The 23,592-nt window shown below is 39.7% G+C and overlaps 1 protein-coding gene across 7 annotated transcripts in view; it reads left to right on the top strand.

The window, feature by feature from the left end:
• Positions 1-23,592, top strand: part of IDE (insulin degrading enzyme) — a 126,442-nt gene that overhangs the window by 12,620 nt on the left and 90,230 nt on the right. For all 7 annotated transcript variants that reach the window (XM_004449999.5, XM_023585816.3, XM_071215773.1 and 4 more), the window contains one exon: positions 22,686-22,870. In XM_004449999.5, the coding sequence (XP_004450056.1) occupies positions 22,686-22,870 (185 nt within the window). The remainder of the gene's footprint in view (positions 1-22,685; positions 22,871-23,592) is intronic.

Below are 23,592 nucleotides of genomic sequence, written 5' to 3'. Positions count from 1 at the left end.
TAATTAAAAAAAAAAAAAAGCACTATGAACTGAACTTGGGACCTCCCATGTGGGAGGCAGCTACCCAGCTCCCTGAACCATATCCCCTCCCCTTAAATGTTCCTTATCAGACTTTCAGCATATTTAATTTTTCATATGTATCAGTTTGACTTATGATGTCCCTATTTTATTTAAAGGGTATTAATTCATTACTGCTATTATTTATTTTGATGCTCAAATTGTCCCAGATATGGGCAGTGGCTCCTGTATCCTTTTGACTGTGTCCCCATCATTCTTCGAGCCCTTCCTCCTCCCTCTCTCCCTTCCTCCCTTTCTCGCTCTTCCTTTTTTTTTCTTTAATTTTTTATGGCACAGCAAAATGTTCCCAGCTCATCTTGTACTTTCCTTGCCTCAGCTGTGGAATCATTTATCCAAAGAGCCCTGGTTCCAATTAATGGCAAATAAAATTTAGAATCCAAGTTATGGGTGGTAGGGTATATTCATTCTTTATTGGGAGTAGAGGGAGGGTCATTGCTTCCAGGCTTAATAGGCAGAGTAAGAAATACATGTATACATATAAACACATATGATATATTTATATATATATGAATATACATTCATATACATCTAGACATGGTTTATATTCATATTTATTTCTGTGTCTGCCTATATATATTGAAAACCACAAGTTCACACAGATACTTTTTAATTCCAATCTAAAACTACAAGGTTCTTTTTATCTTTTTTCCCAATATTGAGAACCCGGGTTCTCATTTTCCTTGATATATATACTTATATGACCTGTCCCCCTAAATATAACCAATATCTCAGCATTGCTGCTACCCCCTACCCTTTGAGGTGGTCCTCAGGCTCTAACCCTCCACATCCATCTTCTGTATGAGTTGTGGTCTTCTTTATTCATGATTTGGCACCCCACTCAGGGCTGCTTGTGTGTATGCCTCCTTACTCTGCTCTGGCTTTAACTTCCATGGGGAACCACTGGGACAAGGATACCCTCCTCATCCCACTTAGGAATGGAGATATTTGAGACCTTGCATTAGCCTTTATTTTATTATTTATTATTTATTATTTTTATTTTTTTAAGGATTTATTTTATTTATTTCTCTCCCCTTCCCTCCCGCCGCCCCATTGTCTGTTCTCTGTGTCCCTTTGCTGTGTGTTCTTCTTTGTCCGCTTCTGTTGTTGTCAGCGGCACAGGAATCTGTGTCTCTTTGTTGCATCATCTTGCTGCCTCAGCTCTCCGTGTGTGCGGTGCCACTCCTGGGCAGGTTGAACTTTCTTTCGCGCTGGGCGGCTCTCCTTATGGGGCGCACTCCTTGCGCGTGGGGCTCCCCTACGTGGGGGACACCCCTGCGTGGCACGGTACTCCTTGCGCACATCAGTACTGAGCATGGGCCAGCTCCACATGGGTCGAGGAGTCCCAGGGATTGAACCACGGACCTCCCATGTGGTAGATGGACGCCCTATCCATTGGGCCAAGTCCACTTCCCAGCCTTTATTTTAAATCCCCTTATATTTTTTAGATCAGAGAACAAGGCCCATCTTTGTATAATGCCTACAAAATTCAGGTTACAGAGAATGATGAAAAAGGGAATAGGTAACCATGTACTCAAAAACAGTATCTTGTCTTTCTCCTCAAGGTATTCTACTTGGTGGCTGTAAAACTGGTGTTGTGAGGAATGGGTGCTCTCAGTACCTAGTGGTGGTTGGACATAAATTGGTAATCATTTATATGGGAAAAAGGGTGTTTGTATAGAGAAATTTTCTAGAAATAAATACATTAGGAAGGTGTATTATCTCTGGATGATGGGATCCAGGTAATTTTTTGTGTGTTTTAGATTTTGATTCTGGTAACATATATATAACCTAAAATTTCCAATTTTAACCACTTTCAAATATAAAATTCAGTGTTAAATTAACAATGTTGTGCTACTGTCACCACCATCTACTAGCAAATCTTTTCCATTACCCTAAACTGAAACACTAGCAATAAGCATTAACTCCGCATTTCCTATCCATATCCTGTTGCCTGGTAATCTGTAATATTCTTTCTATGAATTTTTATATTCTAATTATTTCATGTCAGTAAGAGCATACACTATTAGTCCTTTTGTGTCTGGTTGTATCATGTTTCAGAACTTCATTTCCTTTTACATTTGAATAATAATCAACTATTTACATACCACATTTTGTTTATCCATTCATCAGTTGATGGACGCTTGAGTTGCTTCCATCTTTCTACAGTTGTGAATAATGCTGCTGTGAACGTTGGTGTGCCAGTTTCTGTTTTGAGTCCCTGCTTCCCGACTCTTTTGGGTATATACCTAGAAGTGGGATTGTTGTATAATTCTGTATTTAACTTTCTGAGGAACTGCTAAACTGTTTTCCACAGTGTTTACAACTTTTTACATTCACACCAACAATGAATGAGGGTTCCTATTTCTCTTGCATCCTCTCCAACACTTGTTATTTTTTGTATTTTACTAGTGGGTATGAAATTTTGGTTTTGATTTGTATTTCCCTGATGACTAATGATGTCGAGCATCTTTTCATGTGCTTTTTGGCCATTTGTATATTCTCTTTGGAGAAAGGTCTATTCAAGTCTTTTGCCCATTTTTAATTGGATTGGTTTTTTGTTATTGTTGTATTTCTTTATATTTTCTGGACTTTTTTTTTAGATGTATTTTTTATTTATTTCTCTCCCCCCCCCCGCCCCAGTTGTCTGCTCTCTGTGTCCATTCATTGTGTGTTCTTCTGTGACCGTTTCTATCCTTATCAGAGGCACCAGGAATCTGTGTTTCTTTTCTTTTGTTGTTGCGTCATCTTGTGTCAGCTCTCCGTGTATATGGTGCCATTCTTGGGCAGGCTGCACTTTCTTTCACACTGGGCGGCTCTCCTTACAGGGCACACTCCTTGGTGCATGGGGTTCCCCTACGCGGGGGATACCCCTGCATGGCAGGGCACTCCTTGTACACATCAGCACTGCACCGTGGACCAGCTCCACACAGGTCGAGGAGGCCTGGGGCTCGAACCATGGACCTCCCATGTGGTAGGCGGATGCCCTATCCATTGGGCCAAGTCCGCTTCCCTATATTTTCTGTATATTAAACCCATATTGGAGCAATGATTTCCAAATATTTTCTCCTTTTTCATAAGATGTCTTTTTATTTTCTTGGTGAAGTCCTTTGATCCACAAAAGTTTTTAATTTTGAGGAGGTCCCATTCATCTACTTTTTTTCTTTTATTGCTTATGCACTTGGTATAGTGTCTAAGAAACCATTGCCTAACACAAGGTCCTGAAGCTGCTTCCCTGTTTTCTTTTAGGAGTTTTGGAAATTATATTTAGTTTTTTTCATAATTTTTGTGTTAATTTTTCTATATGTTATGAGAAGGTGTCATTCTTTTGCATATGGATATCCAGTTTTCTCAGCATCTTTATTGAAGGTATGATTCTTTCCCCACTGAGTGGATTTGGTACCCTTGTCAAAAATTAATTGGCAGGAAGCAGATGTGGCTCAACTGATAGAGTGTCCGTCTACCATATAAGAGATCCAGGGTTCGATACCCAGGCTCTCCTCACCTGTGTGGTAAGCTGGCCCATGCGCAGTGCTGCTGTCAGCAAGGAGTGCCATGCCACACAGGGATGCCCCCCGCTCAGTGGCTTCCACCGTGTAAGAAATGTGCCCCACAAGGAGAGCCACCCTGCACAAAAAAAGTGCAGCCTGCCCAGGAGTGGTGCTGCACACATGGAGAGCTGATGAAGCAAGATGACACAACAAAAAGAGGCACAGATTCCCGGTGCCACCTGAAAAGAATGCAAGCAGACACAGAAGAACACACAGCAAATGGACACAGAGCAGACAAAGGGGGGGTTAGGAGGAAGAGAAATAAATAAAATAAATCTTTTTTTAAAAAATTGGGGAAGCAGACTTGGCCCAGTGGTTAGGGTGTCCGTCTACCACATGGGAGTTCCGTGGTTCAAACTCTGGGCCTCCTTGACCCGTGTGGAGCTGGCCCATGTGCAGTGCTGATGTGCGCAAGGATTGCCCTGCCATGCAGGGGTATCCCCAGCATAGGGGAGCCCCATGCGCAAGGAGTGCGCCCCATAAGGAGAGCCGCCCAGCGCAAAAGAAAGTGCAGCCTGCCCAGGAATGGCGCCATACACATGGAGAGCTGACACGACAAGATGACACAACAAAAAGAAACACAGGGAAACGGACTTTGGCCCAGTGGTTAGGGCGTCCATCTACCATATGGGAGGTCCGCGGTTCAAACCCCGGGCCTCCTTGACCCGTGTGGAGCTGGCCATGCGCAGTGCTGATGCGCGCAAGGAGTGCTGTGCCACGCAAGGGTGTCCCCCGCGTGGGGGAGCCCCCACGCGCAAGGAGTGCGCCCGTGAGGAAAGCCGCCCAGCGTGAAAAGAAAGTGCAGCCTGCCCAGGAATGGCGCCACCCACACTTCCTGTGCTGCTGACGACAACAGAAGCGGACAAAGAAACAAAAGCAGACAAAGAAACAAGATGCAGCAAATAGACACCAAGAACAGACAACCAGGGGAGGGGGGGAAATTAAATAAATAAATAAATCTTTAAAAAAAAAAAAAAAAAGAAAAGAAACACATATTCCCGTGCTGCTGACAACAACAGAAACGGACAAAGAAGAACACACAGCGAATAGACACAGAGAACAGACAACTGGGGCAGGGGGGAAGGGGAGAGAATAAATAAAATAAAAAACAAAACAAAATATAACCTTAAAATTACAAAACCTCATTAAAAAAAAATTGGCCATAGATATGAAAGTTTATTTCTGAATTCTCAATTCATTTGGTCTATATTGACTGTCCTTTGGGCAGTACCATGCTGTTTTGATTACTGTACCTTTGTAAAAAGTTTTAAAATTAGAAAATGTGGGTCTTCCAACTTTATGCTTTTCCAAGATGGTTTTGGCAATTCAGGGCCACTTACCCTACTATGTGAATTTGATGATTGGCTTTTGCATTTCTGCAAAGAAGGTTGTTAGGACTTTGTTTGGGATTACCTTGAATCTGTATATTGCTTTGGGTAGGACTGACTTCTTAACAATATTTAATCTTCTCATACATGAATATGGATGGAATGTCCTTCCGTTTATTTAGGTTTTCTTTGATTTCTTTTAGCAATGTTTTGTAGTTTTTTATGTACTTGTACTTTATATCTTTGGCTAAGTTTATTCCTAGATATTTGTTTCTTTTAGTTGTTATGTAAATGGAATTGTTTTCTTGATTTCCTTTTTAGATTGCTCATTATTGGCAAAAGATTAGCTTTTAACTTGGTGGAGTGGTGAAGAGTATGATTTTTGGTGTCTAAAGATTTGGGGTTGAATCCTAGTTCTTGTTTTTAATGTCTGCATGACCCTAAGCAAATAATTTTTATGAGCTTTAATTACCCCATCCAGGAAAAATGGGAATGATAGATCTATTTAGTGGGTTTCATGAGAGGGATGATCCCTATAAAGCAAGAATTCTTAAGGGGAGTGTGAGCTTGAATTGTAATTCAAAGAAACATTCTTATAGGGATATGTTGCTGCGGGTGTCATATAGTTATTAAATAATACATAGTATGACTTTAGAATATTCACAGATAAACAGAAACTGAGAGTTTGTAACCAGGAGACCAGCTTTGTAGGAAATACTAAATGTTGTGCTATAATCTGAAGAGAAAAGACGAGAGAAAGCATAGAAGAAAGTCTAGAAATGAGGATTATACCAAAAAAAGTAAAAGTGTCAAAAAAGTGATGAAAATTAAAAATGACAGATAAAACACAAATATTTAGGAATAAACTTAACCAATGATGTAAAGCTCCAACTCATTGTTAAAAGAAATTAAAAAAGACCTAAATAATTGAAAGAACATTCCATATTCACGGATTGGAAGACTAAATATTATTAAGATGCCAGTTCTACTCAAATTGATATACAGATTCAATGCAATCCCGATAAAAATTTCACCAGCATTTTAAAAATAAATGGAAAGCACAATTATCAAATTTAATTGGAAGGGTAAGGGTTCTGAATAGCCAGAAATATCTTAAAAAGGAAAAGCGAAGTTGAAAGACTCTCATTTCTGGATTTTAAATCATATTACGTAGCTTTAGTAGTAAAAATAGCGTGGTACTGGCATAAAGACAGACACACAGACCAATGGAACTGAATTTATGGTTCAGAAACAGACCCTCACATCTAGGGTCAAGTGATTTTTGACAAGCCTGTCAAACCCACCCAGTTCAGGCAGAACAGTCCATTCAACAAATGGTTCTGGGAGAACTGGATATCCATAGCTAAAAGAAGAAAAGAGGACCCCTATCTCACACTATGTACAAAAATTAAAACGGAACAAAAACGTAAATATTAAAGCAAGAACCATAAAGCTTCTAGAAGAAAATGTAGGAAAATATCTTCAAAACTTGGTGGTAGGTGGTGGATTCTTTTTTTTTTTTTTTTTTTGCTTTTATAAAGGGTATTTATTTGGGGTTAAAAACTTACAAAGCCGTAAAGAGTTCAACTCAAGGTACCATAAGAGGTACTTCCTCTTCCTCTTTTTAAATTTTATTTTATTTTTATTTTATTTTTATTTTTGTCTTTATTTTTTAAATATTACATTAAAAAAATATGAGGTCCCTATATCCCCACTCCCCTCACCCCACTTCTCCCCCCATAACAACAACCTCCTCCATCATCATGAGACATTCATTGCATTTGGTGAATGCATCTCTGAGCACCGCTGCACCTCATGGTCAATGGTCCACATCATAGCCCACACTCTCCCACAGTCCACCCAGTGGGCCATGGGAGGACATACTATGTCCAGTAACTGTCCCTGCAGCATCACCCAGTACAACTCCAGGTCCTGAAAACACCCCCACATTTCATCTCTTCCTTCCCCTCCCTACCCCCAGTAGCCACCATGGTCACTTTCTTCACACTAATGCCACATTTTCTTCGATTACTAATCACAATAGTTCATGAATAAAATATCAGTAAGTCCACTCTAATCCATACTCTATTCCTCCATCCTGTGGACCTTGGAATGGTTGTGTCCACCCCGCATCTATATCAAGAGGGGGCTTAGATTCCACATGGATGCTGGATGCAATTCTCCTGCTTTCAGTTGTAGGCACTCTTGGCTCCTTGATGTGGTGGTTGACCTTCTTCACCTCCATGTTAGCTGAGTAGGGTAAGTCCCAATAAACCAGAGTGTAGGAGCTGAAGTCTGTTGAGGCTCAGGGCCTGGCTATCACATGGTCAGTCCAGAGATTCAGGTCCCCTGGGTATACATTAAACCCCAGTATCAACTACAGATCCTGTAAAAGTAATGGGAGGGGCTTGTGAACAAAGATCACATCTGAGCCCAGCTCCATCACACAGAAACACAGACTCCAAATTAGGGCCAAGTCACATGGCACTGAACTCCATCTGCCATGGGTGGTGGATTCTTAATGGAGAAAAGAGGAGGACTCAGATGGACTACTGATGTTTAGTGTATGTAGAAATTTTAATTAACTTTACTGTAGAAGTGTGGAAATGTAGAGAGTTGATGGTAATACATTATAGTGAGTAACAGCTGGTTTATAAATGGGAATGTGACTGAAAAGAGTAGTCTAGGGATGTAAATGCCAGTTGACAGAAAGCTAGAGAATAATGCAGGGACTGAAAAACACAGTAAACCCAGAGGTGGATGAGAATTGTGGTTGATGGTACAGATGCAAGATGTCCTTTGTGAGCTAGAGCAAATACATATCATTATTGCAGCGTGGTGGGAATGTGGAGGAGCCATGGGAAAAATACAACTGGAGTGATCTATGGACTGTTGTTGACAGTAATAATGTAATATTCATGCATCTATGCTAAAGATGTACTGTTGATAATGGGCAAGTATGGAAAAAGTGTGCCAAATGGACGCTGTTGACGTGGTAATAATCAGATGATATTATCTCATAATCTCTAACAAATGTTCCATCACAGTGTGGTGTGTTAATGATACAGGGGTGTTGTATGGGAATTCTGCACATGCACCTGTTTGCTTTGTAAGTTTGCAACTTCTATTATAAAAATTTATTTACAAAATAATAATAGGGTAGGTTGGGGGAAAAATATACCACATGTAAGTTAAGGACTATAGTTAGTAGTAAGATTTTGATGCTATTCTTTCATAGTTTGTAACAAATGTTTCACAACAATGCAAGGTGTTTTTGGTGGGTTGATGTATGGGACCCTCATATGATAGTATGCATGTTTGCTGTGTAAGTTCACAGCTTTTACTATATGCTTATTGTTTATGTTCATGTATAAATGATAAAACAATAATAGGGTGGATTTAGGGAAAAGTACACCAAATGTAAGATACTTTGGTTAGTAGTAATATTGAGGATGCTCTTTAATAATTACTTAAAAATGTTTCCCAACAATGCAAGGTATTGGTGGTAGGTGGAGATGTGAGAGCCCTGTATGTGTTATATATGTTTGTTTTATAAGTTGGCAACTATTACTATACATTTATTGTTTATGTATGTTTATGTATGAGTGATATACTTCAATAAATGAAAAAAAAAGAAAAATAAAAGACAATAAGAAAAAAAAGTAGAGAGTAGAGTGTGGACTTAGTAAGGGTTCCGTGGTTTTCACCTGACTGGCAAAGGGGTCCATGGAACAAAAAAGATTAAGAACCCCTGCTATAAAGAGTTTGTTCTGTGTCAGATACTTTATGAAAGCAAAGGTCTGTCCTGGTGCCCTGCTGTGCCCCTTCCAACCCTTTACTTGTGTTCCAGGTCTTTTACTCAAGGACAAGTTTCCTATAAACCTCCTCTCTCTCTTTCCTTCAACACATTTTTCTGCCTCTCTTCATTTAAGCTTTTTCTGGTTTAGACATTAAAAAAAAAACCATATAAATAGCGTTCTGTATTTTGATGAGGCTGTCTCGGGTTTATTTTTGAGAGACTAGAATAGGTTTCAGTGGCTCTCATTATTTCTGGGTGATGAACTCAGAACTATAGACCAAGTTCTTTCATTCTCCTTTACTATTCACATTTTGGGCTGGTTAATTCTCCACTGGGAATGGGGCAGTCCTTTGTGTCAGAGAATGCTAAGCAACATCCCTGGCCTCTAGGTACAGGTGGTACCACTCAGTTGTGACAATCAAAAATGTCTGCAGACATTGCCAAATGCCCCGTTGGGGGAAAAATGTCACTTATTGAGAACCACTGACTATAAACATTTGCTACCTTATAACAATTATAAAAGGATAATTATTTCTCTGTTTTTATGGTTGGTCTTATAAAGTACCACCCTATTAGCCAGTCCAATGAATGTTTTTGACCTCTGGAGATGACAGTATACAAATGGAATTTTCAAGACTGTATGTTAAGAATGCTAATAATAGCATGGTGGTTATTGAGATGGTCTATTGCATCTCACTCCCATAGGGCCCATTAATAATAATGATGGTAATAATAATAAGGTTACCATTTGTGTGTGCTTGCTACATACCAGGCACTATGCCTTGGTCTAGTTTATTTAAGCCTGTTCTATAGGAAAAACCCTGTGGAGGCTGCCCAAGACTTATGCAACTTTTAGGTGCATCTGCCAGTTTAATGGACCAATGTAAACATTTCATCTGACTCTTGACTGGCAAAACTAAATGAGGCCCAGGAGTTCAGTTTGACCTGAAAAGTCAAGAATTATCCAGGATTGAGCTGCATAGAGATCATTGGTAAAGGGGAGGGTATATAAGTACTGAACACAGGAAGGAAGTGGCCAGGGGATCAGTGTGAGCACAGAGGGCTCTGAGTAACCAGCTAAGGTAGAGTACAGGTGGTTGGCTCAGGTATGGGCCCAGGTCTTTGGAGTCTTTGGTAGTCAAGGTTCCTGAACCAGCATTATCTGAGATGGGCAGGATTCTTTCTCTTTGTACCATGGTCTATATATGATTGGAACTGAGCTGTCAAATTGAGATACTCCACTCTACAGAATATGTGTTTGTGGTTTGCTCTCTTTGGAAGAGTATCTTGAGACAATTGGTTAAAGGTTAACAGTCCTTTCTAGGCTGTGATCTGAATTAATCTTCAGAGACTATGACAGGAATCTTTGGGCTCCCTTTACTGTTCTGGGATTATGTGGCATCAATGAGGGAGATGACCCATTTGTACAATTAATTTTGAATTTGAAGAAATGTTAACTTGACATAGTGGTCTTTTTGTTTTGTTATAAAATCAAGAACCTATCTATTTAACCTATCTATTTCAAATCCTGGGTTAGAAGTTGTTTGATATAAATGTTGGAAATTGTTGAGGGGAGAATTTATTTAAATTTTAATTATTTTACATTTATTTGGGTTACATTTAGTGCTTGCCACTCTTAATTTGTTGCTGGGAGTGTCAAGTTTTATTTTTAAGCATTAACTGTGGTCCAAAGTAAGTAATTACTGAAAGCTAGTTTTCAAATCATATGTAATGAGTAAAGTCTTGCGTTAAAAGATTTAACATGCTTTATTATTAACTTGGTTACACTGACTCATGCTGTACTTAAATGGGCCTCCTATTTCTTATGGCCAAGATATCATCAAGAAAAATAATTGTTTCAGGACCCACTTGAGAATGTTTAGATAATTATGTTAATTGGACTATTATTTCTTAGTGAGCCTTTTTAGTTCTAGCTCCTATTTAGTATGGATAGATACTTCCCAGTATCTGAATGGTACTATTTCTGGGATGACTTTTGTTGGTTGAGATTTATAACTTGGAGTAAATCATATCTCTCCTTACCCATTTTATTTTACTATGTTTTGTAATATTTTCAAAAATTCTTTAGTTGACATATTATTTATTGAAAGTATTCAGCTTGATGAATTTTCACAAACTGAACATACCTGTATAACCAGCATAAAACAGAATATGTAGCCCAGAAGCCCTCTTCATGCTCCCTGCTAATCACCAAAGCTCCCCCAAAAGGGTAACTGCTATTTTGACATAATGGAATAGATTGATTTTACTTATTTTTACACTTTATATAAATGAAAGGATATAGTATTTACTCTTTTGTGTCTACCTCCCTTCACTCAGCCTTACATTAGTGAGATTCATCCTCTTTGCTGTGCTTTGTTCTGTATTATTCATTTTCACTGCTGTCTAGTATTTGATTATGTGAATATACCGCAATTTATCAGTTCACTGTTGATGGGCATTTAATGGTTTCGAGTTTGGAATATTATGGATAGTAGTGCTATGAAAATATAAATGCTTTTTTTTGGGGGTATATATGTAATAGCAGAATTGTTGTCAGCTTTAGTAGATACTTCCAGTTTGTTTTTTTTGAAAATGAAATTTTTATTGTCTTTTTTTTTTCAAAGATACATAGATCACACAAAATGTTACATTAAAAAATATAAGAGGTTCCCATATATCCCACTTCCACTCCCCTCTCCCAGTCTTCCCACATCAACCTCCTCTTTTATCAGTGTGGCACATTCATTGCATTTGATGAATACATTTTGGAGCACTGCTATACCATATGGATTATAGTCTCCTTGCAGTTTACACTCTCCTCCAGTCCATTCAGTGGGTTATGGCAGGATATATAATGTCCTGCATCTGTCCCTGCAATATCATTCAGGATAACTCCAAGTCCCGGAAATGCCCCCATATTACACCTCTTCGTCCCTCTCCCTGCCCTCAGCAACTCCTGTGGCTACTGTCTCCACATAAGTGATACAATTTCTTCCATTGCTAGAGTCATGATAGTTCTATAGTAGAATACCAGTAAGTCCACTCTAGTCTGTATTTTATTCCTCCATCCTGTGGACCCTGGGATGGTGATGTCTGCTCCACCTCTATATTGAGAGAGGGCTTAGATTATACATGGATGATGGATGCAATTCTCCTGCTTGCCGTTGTAGACTCTTGTCAGTTCCCTGGTGTGGTGATTGACCATCCTCACCTCCCTGTTTGCTGCCCTGGTGAGTCCAAAGAATCGGAGAGTAGGTGTTGCAACTCTGCTGAAGCTCAGATACTGCCAGTTTTTGAAAGTGCTTATGGTAATTTGTATTCCCACCAGCAATGTATGAGAGTTTTTCTCACACTTGATATTTTCCATCTTTTTCATTTTAGCCATCTGGTAAATACGTTGCTATATATCAGAAAATCTCCAAGGGGGTGGGGTGGGACCAGCTGCCTATTTGGGGTCTCTTAGGGCTTTAATTTTTAACAGCAATCTTGTGTGGATGCCAAAACCTCTGATTTCTCTTCCCTTAGTAGCGTTCCTCTGCCTGGGTCAAGTGTGATCTTTAACCAGCATGCAGAATTGGCACACACCCCTAGAAGAAAACAGTTGATGCTCATCAGCTTACCTCAAAAGACTCTCCCCTCTCTGAATTCCAGTTCTTCTGATCTTCATTTCTTCCATGATTCTCCAGTATCGTTGAAAATGTGATTTTGTAATTTATCTTGGCTTTTTCTAGTTGTTGAAGTGGAAATACCAGGTTGTCATGGCCTCTACTATATTAGCCCAGAAGTACAACTAGTCAGTAGATTCTTGAGATTTTCTTTCCCTTCTTTTCTAACATTTATGCATCTTATCTTTCTTGCTTTATTGTACTGGTAAAAACTACTAGTACAATGCTGGATAGAAGACATGATGGTGGAATCTCCTTTGTGATTACAGGGGTGAGGATGGTGGTGGTGGAGTTTTTGCATTATTTTACTGCTGAGTATAATAATTGTTGCTTTTGTAAATGAGGGAAGTTCCTCCTTTCTAGTTCTAGTTTTCTGAAATTTTTAAAAATGTGAACCGTTGTTGAATTTGGTTTAGTACCTTTTCTGCATCTACTAAGATGATTACATGATTTTTCTCCTTTTTTTCCCATCATTTGGTGCTAATGTGTATTTTTGAAAAGTAAACTACCCCTAATCCCACCATGTCCACTGTAGTAATTATTTTCATATGCCTTTTCACGCAAGAGGCAATTCTAAGTTGCCATCTCTCTCTCTTTAATCCTGCTATACATTTAATCCCGCCATATATTTTCCTTTTTATGGACAGTGTGTAATGAGATTAATACCAGGGTTCTCAGTCCAGAGACTTCTTTGGCAAATTAAAAACCCTCTTCCAGGCTGCTTCTACTATCCCTCCTATGAGGACAAAGGAATGAAAAACTGAAAACTTTCCTGAGAACATTTTTTTTTAAACCTACTTTAAATCCCCCCCCCTTATTTTATTTGGCATTATAAGGGAGAAGAATGGGGTCAGGGATGGGCTATGGCAGGTGGAAGGCCGAAGGTGATAACTGGTAATTGGAGAAGAAAGCCAAATAGGAATTCCTTAAGCACCGCCTTCTGCTCCTTCCCTTCCCCCAGCTTCTTCCTCTGTAATTCCAGCTCTGCCACAGATCAAATTAACTGTGTGACGTGACCACCCTTGGGCAGGTCGCTTAACCACTGAGGCTTAGTTTCCTCATCGGGGGTTGAGGATGACAATTGGCAGGTGTTGTAACCTGCCCTCAGGGAGAATGGAAAGATTAAATGAGCAGTTTATAAAGCATGTGGCACTTTAAAAATGGGGAATGATTGTTAGGATTATAGTTGTACAGTGGCATCTATTCGCAATTTCTGATATCCTGAAGGCTACCTGTGGAAGGGTACTTAAGAAACACTCTTGGTTAACTATGTGACAAAAGGTGTAAAATGGAGGTTTTATTTATTTGCTGAAATTTTCAGTGTCTAAAGTGTTCTGTGTCAATCTCCCAGCTTTTTACATTGGACCCAATGTAAAATCCCAAGTCACTTTTAGAACTAACAATCAGTGATATACACATACCAAAACTAAAACATTTGCAAAGCATTTATCCCTAAAATGTTACTGCTGTAGAATTCGTTTTAATTGTTACCTCCTTAATTCATAGAGACCATTTTTTTGGTTTTTAACTTCTTTACTGAGGGCCAAGGCACAGAGTTAGAACAGGGACCTTCTACCTGGAACAAAGGCAAGAGCATTTCATCAGTGGAAAAATATGTTTAAATTGACAGGATTTTAGTTTATATCTACCTTTATGATCTAGCTGGTATATGAAGTGAGGTATGCTTGTCCCTATAACTGAACAGCCATGAGTAGATGGGTCCTAGAGATATGTTATTATTTTTTAGGTCAGGTAACTTTAATAGTGCTTGGCAATATGTGGTTTTAAACTATGCTAGTATACTAAGGCAGTTTAAGGCTCATACTACCACTACTGTGACATTCTTTCTGCTTACTTACCTCTGCCTTCTAGGGGGAAGAAGGGGTATTGATGATGTGGTTCTAATTCCAGGCATTTTCTCTCTGGGCTGGTCCCTCCATGTGCAGACGGAGGCCTTGACTTCCACCTGTGATTTTGGGAGTGGGTGGGTGGATTCCACAGACGGGGAGTGATTTGTAATTTAAATATTAGCATGATTACTCACCTGTTCTGGTAATATAGGTCATCTATTACTAACTCAGGTCTAACTTTAAATTTGTGAGGGGTCATGGGGGTGGATAGGGAAAACAGTAAAATCTCCTATTAAATAGGCTCTGAAACACTTAAAGAGATATAAACAGAAAGACTGCAAAAGGTCTCTGATGAAGAAATTATTTGCATAGGAAAATATTTTCTTGTATGAGAATTTGGAAATGACCTTGTATTTGGGGATTTGTTTTGCAAACCTGCAATTTAGACCTTTCCATGTCTAGATAAAATTCACGATCTTTACGTGGAGGTTCTGCTTGTAGTACAATTAATACTAAGCTTTTTTTCCTCCGTATTAGTCATGCTTTTTCTCACCTCCAGGCTTTTCTTTGCTTGCAAGTTATCTTTATCCCTTTGCCTTCTATTTGGCATGCTCCTGCTCACCTCCTTTCTTTCCTGTCCTAGCCAGGGTTAAGTGTCTCCTTTCATTACTCCCTTAGTGCTCTGGTGAGAACTTTGTCACCACACTTAAAAGACTTGGCCCAGTGGTTAGGGTGTCCGTCTACCACAAGGGAGGTCTGCGGTTCAAACCCCGGGCCTCCTTGACCCGTGTGGAGCTGGCCCATGTGCAGTGCTGATGCGGGCAAGGAGTACCCTGCCTTGCAGGGGGAGCCCCACGCGCAAGGAGTGCACACTGTAAGGAGAGCCACACAGCGCAAAAGAAAGTGCAGCCTGCCCAGGAATGGTGCCACACACACGGAGAGCTGACACAACAAGATGATGCAACAACAAAAGAAACACAGATTCCTGTGCTGCTGACAACAACAGAAGCAGCAAAGAAGACGCAGCAAATAGACACAAAGAATGGACAACTGGGGTGGGGAGGGAAAGGAAGAGAAATAAAAAAATAAATATTGAAAAAAAGATAATCACCTGTTTTCATGAGTCTCTATAACTAGTTTGGGTTCTTTCAGAGTAAGGGCTGTGGTATAGACAGCATGCAAGGTGCAGCCCCTGGACCTTAATAGGCCTCTTTAAATGTTTGTTTGGGTATGGGTGGTGGGGTGGATGCCGGACTCAGAGTTAAGAGCTGAATTCCAATTGTAACTTTTTGCTCTATGGTCTTGGTCAAGTCATTTAATCACCCTGAGTTTCTCATATGTAAGATGAGGGGATTGGATTAGCCTAGCACAACACTAACCCCTCTGGGAATCTTGTTAAAATGCAGTTCTGGTTCAGTAGGTCTCTGGGGGTTTCTGAGATTCTGCGTTTTTGACAAGATTTCAGAAGGAGACAATGCTGCCAGTCCACAGACCACAAAGGACTAGATAATACCTAGTGGCTCTTCCAGCTTTCATCTGTGGCTCTAGTCATTGTTTTTAATTCAGGTTAAAATTTTAAGATATGCTGTAACTATTAAACTTCTCTCCAGTTTATCAGAATGCTGAAAACTGACACTTTCATGCCTTATTATAAAATTTCCAGTGTATGATAATGTTCCTAAAATTGAGAGTAGTTTTATTGCTTCTAGAATTTTGACTTGACAGGTTAAAAATATCAAATAACTATCAGAGAAAGTATTTGAGTAGCACTAGCTTGTCATCTAAAATGTCAAAATGCTTGCTTGCTGTGGGTTTGCTGCTTATTGGAGAATATTTGCAATAAGTAAAATTACTCTTGGAGGCTTTATGCTAATGAGGGAACTCATTAGCTCAATAGACATGTGATCTCATGAGTATAAATACAGGGACGGGCCAGCTGTTGAATTCATCATCAGAGAAGGATTCTTGATCATTTCCTTCAGTACTCCAGAAGGTGAGAATCAAAATGTTTATAAAAAGTGTTGATTGATAGACTGTAGGTAAAAATAGACTATGGCTCAGGGGTTCTTAACAAGGGGTCAATGACTTGAATTGAAATAAAAAAAAAAATTCTTGTGGTAATGTGTTGGTGCAGGTGTGATAGATTTATTAAATAATACACAGTATAGTGTGGACTTAGTAAGGGGTCCTTGGTTTTCACCTGACTGGCAAAGGGGTGCGTGGAGCAGATAAAGGTTAAAGAACCCCTGATGTGCCTGTTGGATTTCTGGGTATGAGTCTTGTTTGAAGATTTTGCTACAGTTTCTTTTGGCTTTTATTTCCTTAAGATGTCATGATACTTAATTTGGGAGTATTGCCAGCTTGGAAAGGTATAGTTGTCCTTGATTTTATGTACAAATGTCTAAAAGTAGTTGGATTAATATTTATGTTTGATTTATAGAATAAATCCATCTCTTTACTCTCAGCCATGTCAGGGATATTAACAAGGCACATCTTCAGTGTCCAAATGAATTATATCCATGCCTGTAATAGTTTCTGATAATTTATGAGTGATACTGGACCAGGAGCTCTTGATTTCATGCTGTTCTGTCTACCTGAGTCCTACTCTGTTTTAAAATTTAAATAGTTTTTCTCTTAAAGTTAAAATCTGGACAAGGGAAATTGGATCCTAAAGAGTATACAGAATTGAGTCTTGGTATCTTAATCTAAATAGGGTTTTTCACCTCCCACAGAATAAGACAATAAAAATGAGATGTATTTGATCCCCCTGCTGCAGTTGTGGTTGGATAGAAGTTTTAAAATCCTAGTAGTAGTAGTAGCAGCAGCAGAGGGAATATTAATGCATTTTAATAATTTGTAACTCCTCATTCCCCTAAATCAAATTATGTGGGAAGAACACAGCAGAGTTGGGTGTTAAGTAATGGCAATGGAAACAAAGTAGCCTTTGTTTTTTGCTTACCTAGTAGAATCCCAACCTCCTCCCTCCCTCTAGAAGAGCTTTGAAAGGGGGAGTTTAGGCATTCTGTGGTGCACACCAAGCTTTCTCACTGCCACTTTTTATTTTTTATTTCTTGCCCTCCCTCTCCCCCCCACCCCCCACGCTGGGTGTCTGTTCTCTGTGTCCATTTGCTTTGTGTTCTTCTGTGACCGCTTCTATCCTTAGCAGCACTGGGAATCTGTGTTTCTTTTTGTTGCTTCATCTTCGGTCAGCTCTCCGTGTGTGCAGCGTCATTCTTGGGCAGGCTGCACTTTCTTTCGTGCTGGGCGGTTCCCCTTACAGGGCACACTTCTTGTATGCGGGGCTCCCCTACGCGGGGGACACTCCTGAGTGACAGGGCACTCCTTGGGCGCATCAGCACTGCGCATGGGCCAGCTCCACAAGGGTCGAGGAGGCCTGAGGCTTGAACCATGGACCTCCCATGTGGTAGGTGGACACCCTATCCTTTGGGCCAAGTCCACTTCCCTGCCACCTTTTAATGTTGCCCTTTTGCTGGAGGTCTTTGCCTCATGACTTGCTTAGTTGTAAGTAATTTTTTAAAACCCAAATTGAAGTTTATGGAGCCAATCATGTACTCAAGGCATTTGTTGCAATCCAAACACTGTCCTTTGGAAAATACCTTACCCAAGGTTAAAACCTATTTTGAGAACATGCAACCTTTGGTTCATAAAGAGTTCTTATTATAAGGGTCCTTGTGCCCTGCTCTAGGGCACAGACTCTGTCTCTGGAGACAGACCATTTTCTGTCACTGAGAATTTCTTGGCCACAAAACTTTTTTTTTTTTTTTTAACTTTTGCAGTCAGGTATTTTCTTCTCTCTTTGACATTGAACTTAAATGGCCTATGGCTAGTGAGATAGAAAGGAGTTGTTAGTAACAGTTTTTACTTTCAAATTGCTTTTGAATTTTCCAGTGGTGACCTTATAACCTTATATCCTTGTATTATATTTTATGCTTTGTTTTTTCAAGAAATTAATTTTTACTATAAGTAGGGGGAAGACCCTTAGCAATAGCTGTGTGAAGTATAATGTGATTTTTAAAGCTAGTATTATGCATTTATTATGACCTACAGTATTGATCTTTAAAATAACAAAAATCCTCTCCTCTAAAGAACTTAGGGACAGTCTTAATAGGAGCAAACCTCTGTGGTTTATTAATTGTTACTCAGATTATAAGAGTAACTATAGATAATTCTTGAGAGGAAAGGATGCTAATAAACTGGATTTTTTCTCCCTTAATTTCCAGAGGCTTTAACACAAAAAAATAAAGATTTTATCCTAATAATTGTATACCTACTTATGTCCCCTCTGATTTACCTATAAATCTGGAAGTCTGTCATGTCTTTAAGGATAGTCACATCCTCTCTTGTCTTCTAGGTGAGACGCAAATGTGCTAGCACAGGGTCATTTTTCCTCTGTAGTTTCAGTTATGTTTATTGGTGTATTGACCTGTTAATAATAGGCCCAGCTGCTTATCTGTTAAGCAGTGACATTGTTTCCAAGGTAAAGGTGACATCTACTCTACTCTCAAAAACATATATATACTATCCCAGACTCTGGAATATTATCCCTTTACTGCACTAACATCTGCCAAAACCCTTACAGAATTCTGTGTGGTGGCAACTTTCCCATTACTATAAATCCAGCCTTCTGTTGGGGATTGAGTCAAGTACCCCACAAAAGTCACATTCAGGTCCTAAACCTTGGTCCTCTTGTGTGAACCCATTTATAAGTAGGACCTTTGAAAATGTTATTAGTTACGGTGTGTCCAAACTGAACGAGGGTAGACCTTAATCCAGTGTGACTGAGGTCCTTAGGAAAAGGAATTGGATGCAGAAAGAAGCTACAGGGAGCAGCCAGAAGCTGGAAGACAATGAAACCTGGAAGAGAAAGGAGATGTTGTCATGTGCATTGTCATGTGATGGAAAAGCCAAGGAACCCCAAAGATTGTCAGCTAGCCAGAAGATACCTACCTGGGAGGAAGGAAGCAAGCCTTTTAGCTTCTGAAACTGTGAGCCAATAAATTCCCATTGTTTAAGTCAACCCATTGTATGGTATTTGTTTTAGTACCTGGGAAACAAAGACAGTTTTTGATGCCAAGAGTGGAATGCTGCTCTTGGAAATACCTAAAAATGTGGTAAAGACTTTGAAATTAGTTAATGGGTAGAAGCTGGAAGAATTATGATGGCTCAAAAATGAGTGAGAGCTGTAGAGAAAATTTGTAACATCTTAGGGAATACATTATTCATTGTGAATAGAATGTTGTAGAAATATGGCTCTTAAAGGTGTTTCTGATGAGGCCTTAGAATGATGAATGTGTCATTGGAAATTAAAAGAAAGGTGGTCCTTGTTATAAAATGGCAGAGAACATGGTGAAATTGTGTTCCAGTGCTGGATGGAAGGCAGAACTTGCAAGTGATGAACTAGGATATTTATTTATTTATTTATTTTTTAAAAAGATTTATTTATTATTTATTTAATTCTCCCCCTCCCCCGGTTGTCTGTTCTCTGTGTCTATTTGCTGCGTCTTGTTTCTTTGTCCACTTCTGTTGTCGTCAGCAGCACGGGAAGTGTGGGCGGCGCCATTCCTGGGCAGGCTGCACTTTCTTTTGCGCTGGGAGGCTCTCCTTATGGGGCGCACTCCTTGCACGTGGGGCTCCCCTATGTGGGGGACACCCCTGTGTGGCACGGCACTCCTTGTGTGCATTAGCACTGCACATGGGCCAACTGCACACGGGTCAAGGAGGCCCAGGGTTTGAACCGCGGACCTCCCATGTGGTAGACGGACGCCCTAACCACTGGGCCAAGTCCATTTCCCCGAACTAGGATATTTAACTGAAGAGATTTCCAAGCTAAGTGTGGAAGGTGCAGCCTGGTTTCTCTTTGCAGCTTATAGTAAAATACAAGGGGAAAGAGATTAGCTGAGAACTGATCGTTTAAGCATAAAGAAAATAGAGATTGATGATTTGAAAATTCACAGCCTACCCAGACAGTGTGCTTTGAGACTAGGGCCAGAAACATCTCTATCAGTGACCTCACTGAGCTGGGAATTGAGTCCCCAGAAAACAGGACTCCATGTAAAGTTTTATCTCAAAAACCCTTTGCTAAAAGAGGATGTGCCTGAATATGGATCCAGTCAGGCATTTCACTGGAAACCAGGTTTGGAAATACATTGTTCCAGGAAGAAACTGTGCAAATTTCTTTTAACTGATGGTTTGGACCCCTTTGAACTGCATACAAAGCCGACAATTTTTTTTGCAAAATCTGTGTAAGCAGCACCACAGCCAGCCTTGACTGTGATAGGAACAGAAAAAGGGTAAATTAAAGGAAGAATGACTTTAAGGGCAGAACTCTGGAAACAAAGGTCTGGCCTGAAAAGATCTCCTTGGATATGAAGAACGTATCTACCCATGTTTATAGAAAGGGCAGGTCTGCCCTTGTACTTGGAGGAGGTGGGTCTTTCACTCAGTTGTTCAGGGACAGTGCTGCTGCCACAGTGCTTAGAGTTGCTAGGGCCTGTTGCCTATACCCCTGTATTGGGGAGAACATGGCTGCTATGCAAGTGCTTTGTCATCAGGCCCAGATGACAAAACATCATTCCACAGATGACTCTCAGACCTTGAGAGTCATTTGCCACTCTGGGTTTTGGACTTGTTTGGTACCTGTGATCCCTGTTTTCCTTCCAGTTTCTCCCTTTTATAAAGAAAATGTTTATCCAATGCCTGTCCCACACTTGTATATCAGTACAAATAACTTGTTTCTAGGTTTCACAGGACCACAGACAGAGAAATTTTGCCCCAGGCTGGGTCACACCTGTAACTGATTGTACTTAGGAACATTATTAAAATGTCTTAAGTTTTTTGGGATGTTTCGATGGAATGAATGTATTTTGCATGTGGTAATAGCATATCTTTTTAAGTCTAGAGGGCAGACTGTTGGGAATTGAATCATGTACCCCACAAAAGTCATGTTCAGGTCCCAAGCCTGGTCTTGTGAGTGTGAACACATTTGCAAATAGGACCTTTGAAGATGCTATTAATTAAGGTGCCCAAACTGAATAAGGGTGGACCTTACTCCAATATGGCTGAAGTCTTTATAAAAAGGAAATTGGGGGAAGCAGATGTGGCTCAAACAATTGGACTCCTGCCTCCCATATAGGAGGTGAGGGTTTGATACCCAGGGCCTCCTGGTGAAGGCAAGCTGACCCATGTAGTGAGCTGGCCCATGCAGAGTGGTGCCCTGTGCAGGAGTGCTGGCCCACATGGAGAGCTGGTGCAGCAAGATGACGCAACAAGAAGAGGCATAGAGGAGAGATAATAAGAGATGCAGCAGACCAGGGAGCTGAGGTGGCGCAAGAGAATGATCACCTCTCTCCTACTCCCGAAGATCCCAGGATCAGTTCCTAGAGCCACCTAATGAGAATACAAACAGACAGAGAAAACACACACAGTGAATGGACACAGCAGACAATGGAGGGAAGGGGGAGAAATAAAAGCTGGAAGTCAGTGAAACCTGGAAGAGAAAGGAGAAGATGCAGCCATGTGCCATTGCCATGTGATGAAAAAGCCAAAGAACCCCAAAGATTGCCGGCCAGCTAGAAGATACTGACGGTGAGAGGAAGCAAGCCTTCTAGCCTCTGAAACCATAAGCCAATAAATTCCCATTGTTTAACCATTGTGTGATATTTGTTTTAGCAGATGGGAAACGTAGATATCTTTTTAGAGAGGAAAGGACAGAGGGCTATCTATCTTTGTAAAAGAATTCATATTTCGTCTCTTCTAAGATCATTGGATTATTCCTGCTCTGGCATCCAACTCTTAACCTGATTACAAAAATTACTTTGTGTCCTTCCAGCTTTTTGTTTATGTCCTTGATTTTACCATTTTCATAGGCAGCCTAGATTGTGTATTTGGACTTCACAGGATTGTTCCTCATTGGAGGTTGCTCTCTGTGTTCGGGGCAGGTACATCTCAGACCCATGAATTCCAGTTCTGCTTTATCTTTGAGTATCATTATGTTGAACATTGTTTTGGTTGGTCCATTAATATCTTTACACCATCTCTCACCTTACTTGATTTGGCAATTCTAGAATATCTGTGAAACATTTACTGATAATTGAAAACTGTGTACTTAGGCTAGCATAATGACCAACCCATGGCCCAACCAACTCTGTCTCAAATCCCCATCCATGTTATCTTCTAGAAACAATATAGTACCACAAAAACAATATTGTTAGCATTGTTCTGAAAGCGTGAGAGGTAAGGGAGAAAAGGAATTACTATATCCTGTGTTATAAAATTTCTTCCAGGCATTTTGTATCTGCTAATATATTTGTTATATGGGTTTGTTTGGTGTTATTTTTGTCTTTTTTTTTTTAAGACTCACTATCCACCAATTAATAATCTTTTTTTCTTTACAGTTTCCAAAAAAAGACTTACAGCAAAATGAGTAACTCACCCATCAAGAGAATAGGAAATCATATTATTAAATCTCCTGAAGACAAGAGAGAATACCGTGGGCTTGAGCTGGCTAATGGCATAAAAGTACTTCTCATCAGTGATCCCACAACGGATAAATCATCAGCAGCACTTGATGTACACATAGGTATAATTTAAAATGATAAATTATGCTTGTTTGGCTTCATTGATCTAATTTTGATATTTATTGGGACTCTTCATATCTGTTCAAATAAAGACCTGGTAGTTACCAGTTCAATGTACCTTATGTTGTACAGCCTATATACGTATTGGTAAACTACATTTGTCTAAGTGAAATAATCATATATTTATGAAGGGATCCTTGTTAGTGTCCCACCTAAGTTGATCTAGTATCAGGGATTCATTTCTCATCCTTTATAGCAACTGTTCTAATGTTTGCACTTTGTTACACTTAATACCATATTTCATAAATTTCTTGTGTGCACACTTCTTCCACATTTAATGGTGTTTTAATCAAGTTGCTTCTTATCTATATATACACTGTGGGGCAGTGCTTCCTTTTGTCTCTCTGAAAAGCTTTTATTTAACTCAGTGGCAGTTTAAAATTGAGCAAATAAGGTAATAGCTATCACATATTTAACAAATAATTGTTGCCTAGCAAATGAAGAGTGCTTTGCACTCTAAGATAGGTATTATTCCACATATCTATTAAGTTACTGAGGCAAGATATGTAAAATATAAGAGCTAGGAAATTCCAGCACTTATGAAACATTGAATTCAACTTTTCCCCCCTCCATTGTAGTGTACGAGGAAACTAATGTTAAGTGAGTCTAAGTAATTTGCCCAAAGTGACCTGCTAATGAATAACAGGAGTTGGAACTAGAATCT

This window comes from Dasypus novemcinctus, chromosome 6, assembly GCF_030445035.2.
Source record: "Dasypus novemcinctus isolate mDasNov1 chromosome 6, mDasNov1.1.hap2, whole genome shotgun sequence".
NCBI classification, from domain to species: domain Eukaryota; kingdom Metazoa; phylum Chordata; class Mammalia; order Cingulata; family Dasypodidae; genus Dasypus; species Dasypus novemcinctus.
Note: the sequence above shows the minus strand (reverse complement) of the source record. Positions and strands in the feature narration are given on the sequence as shown.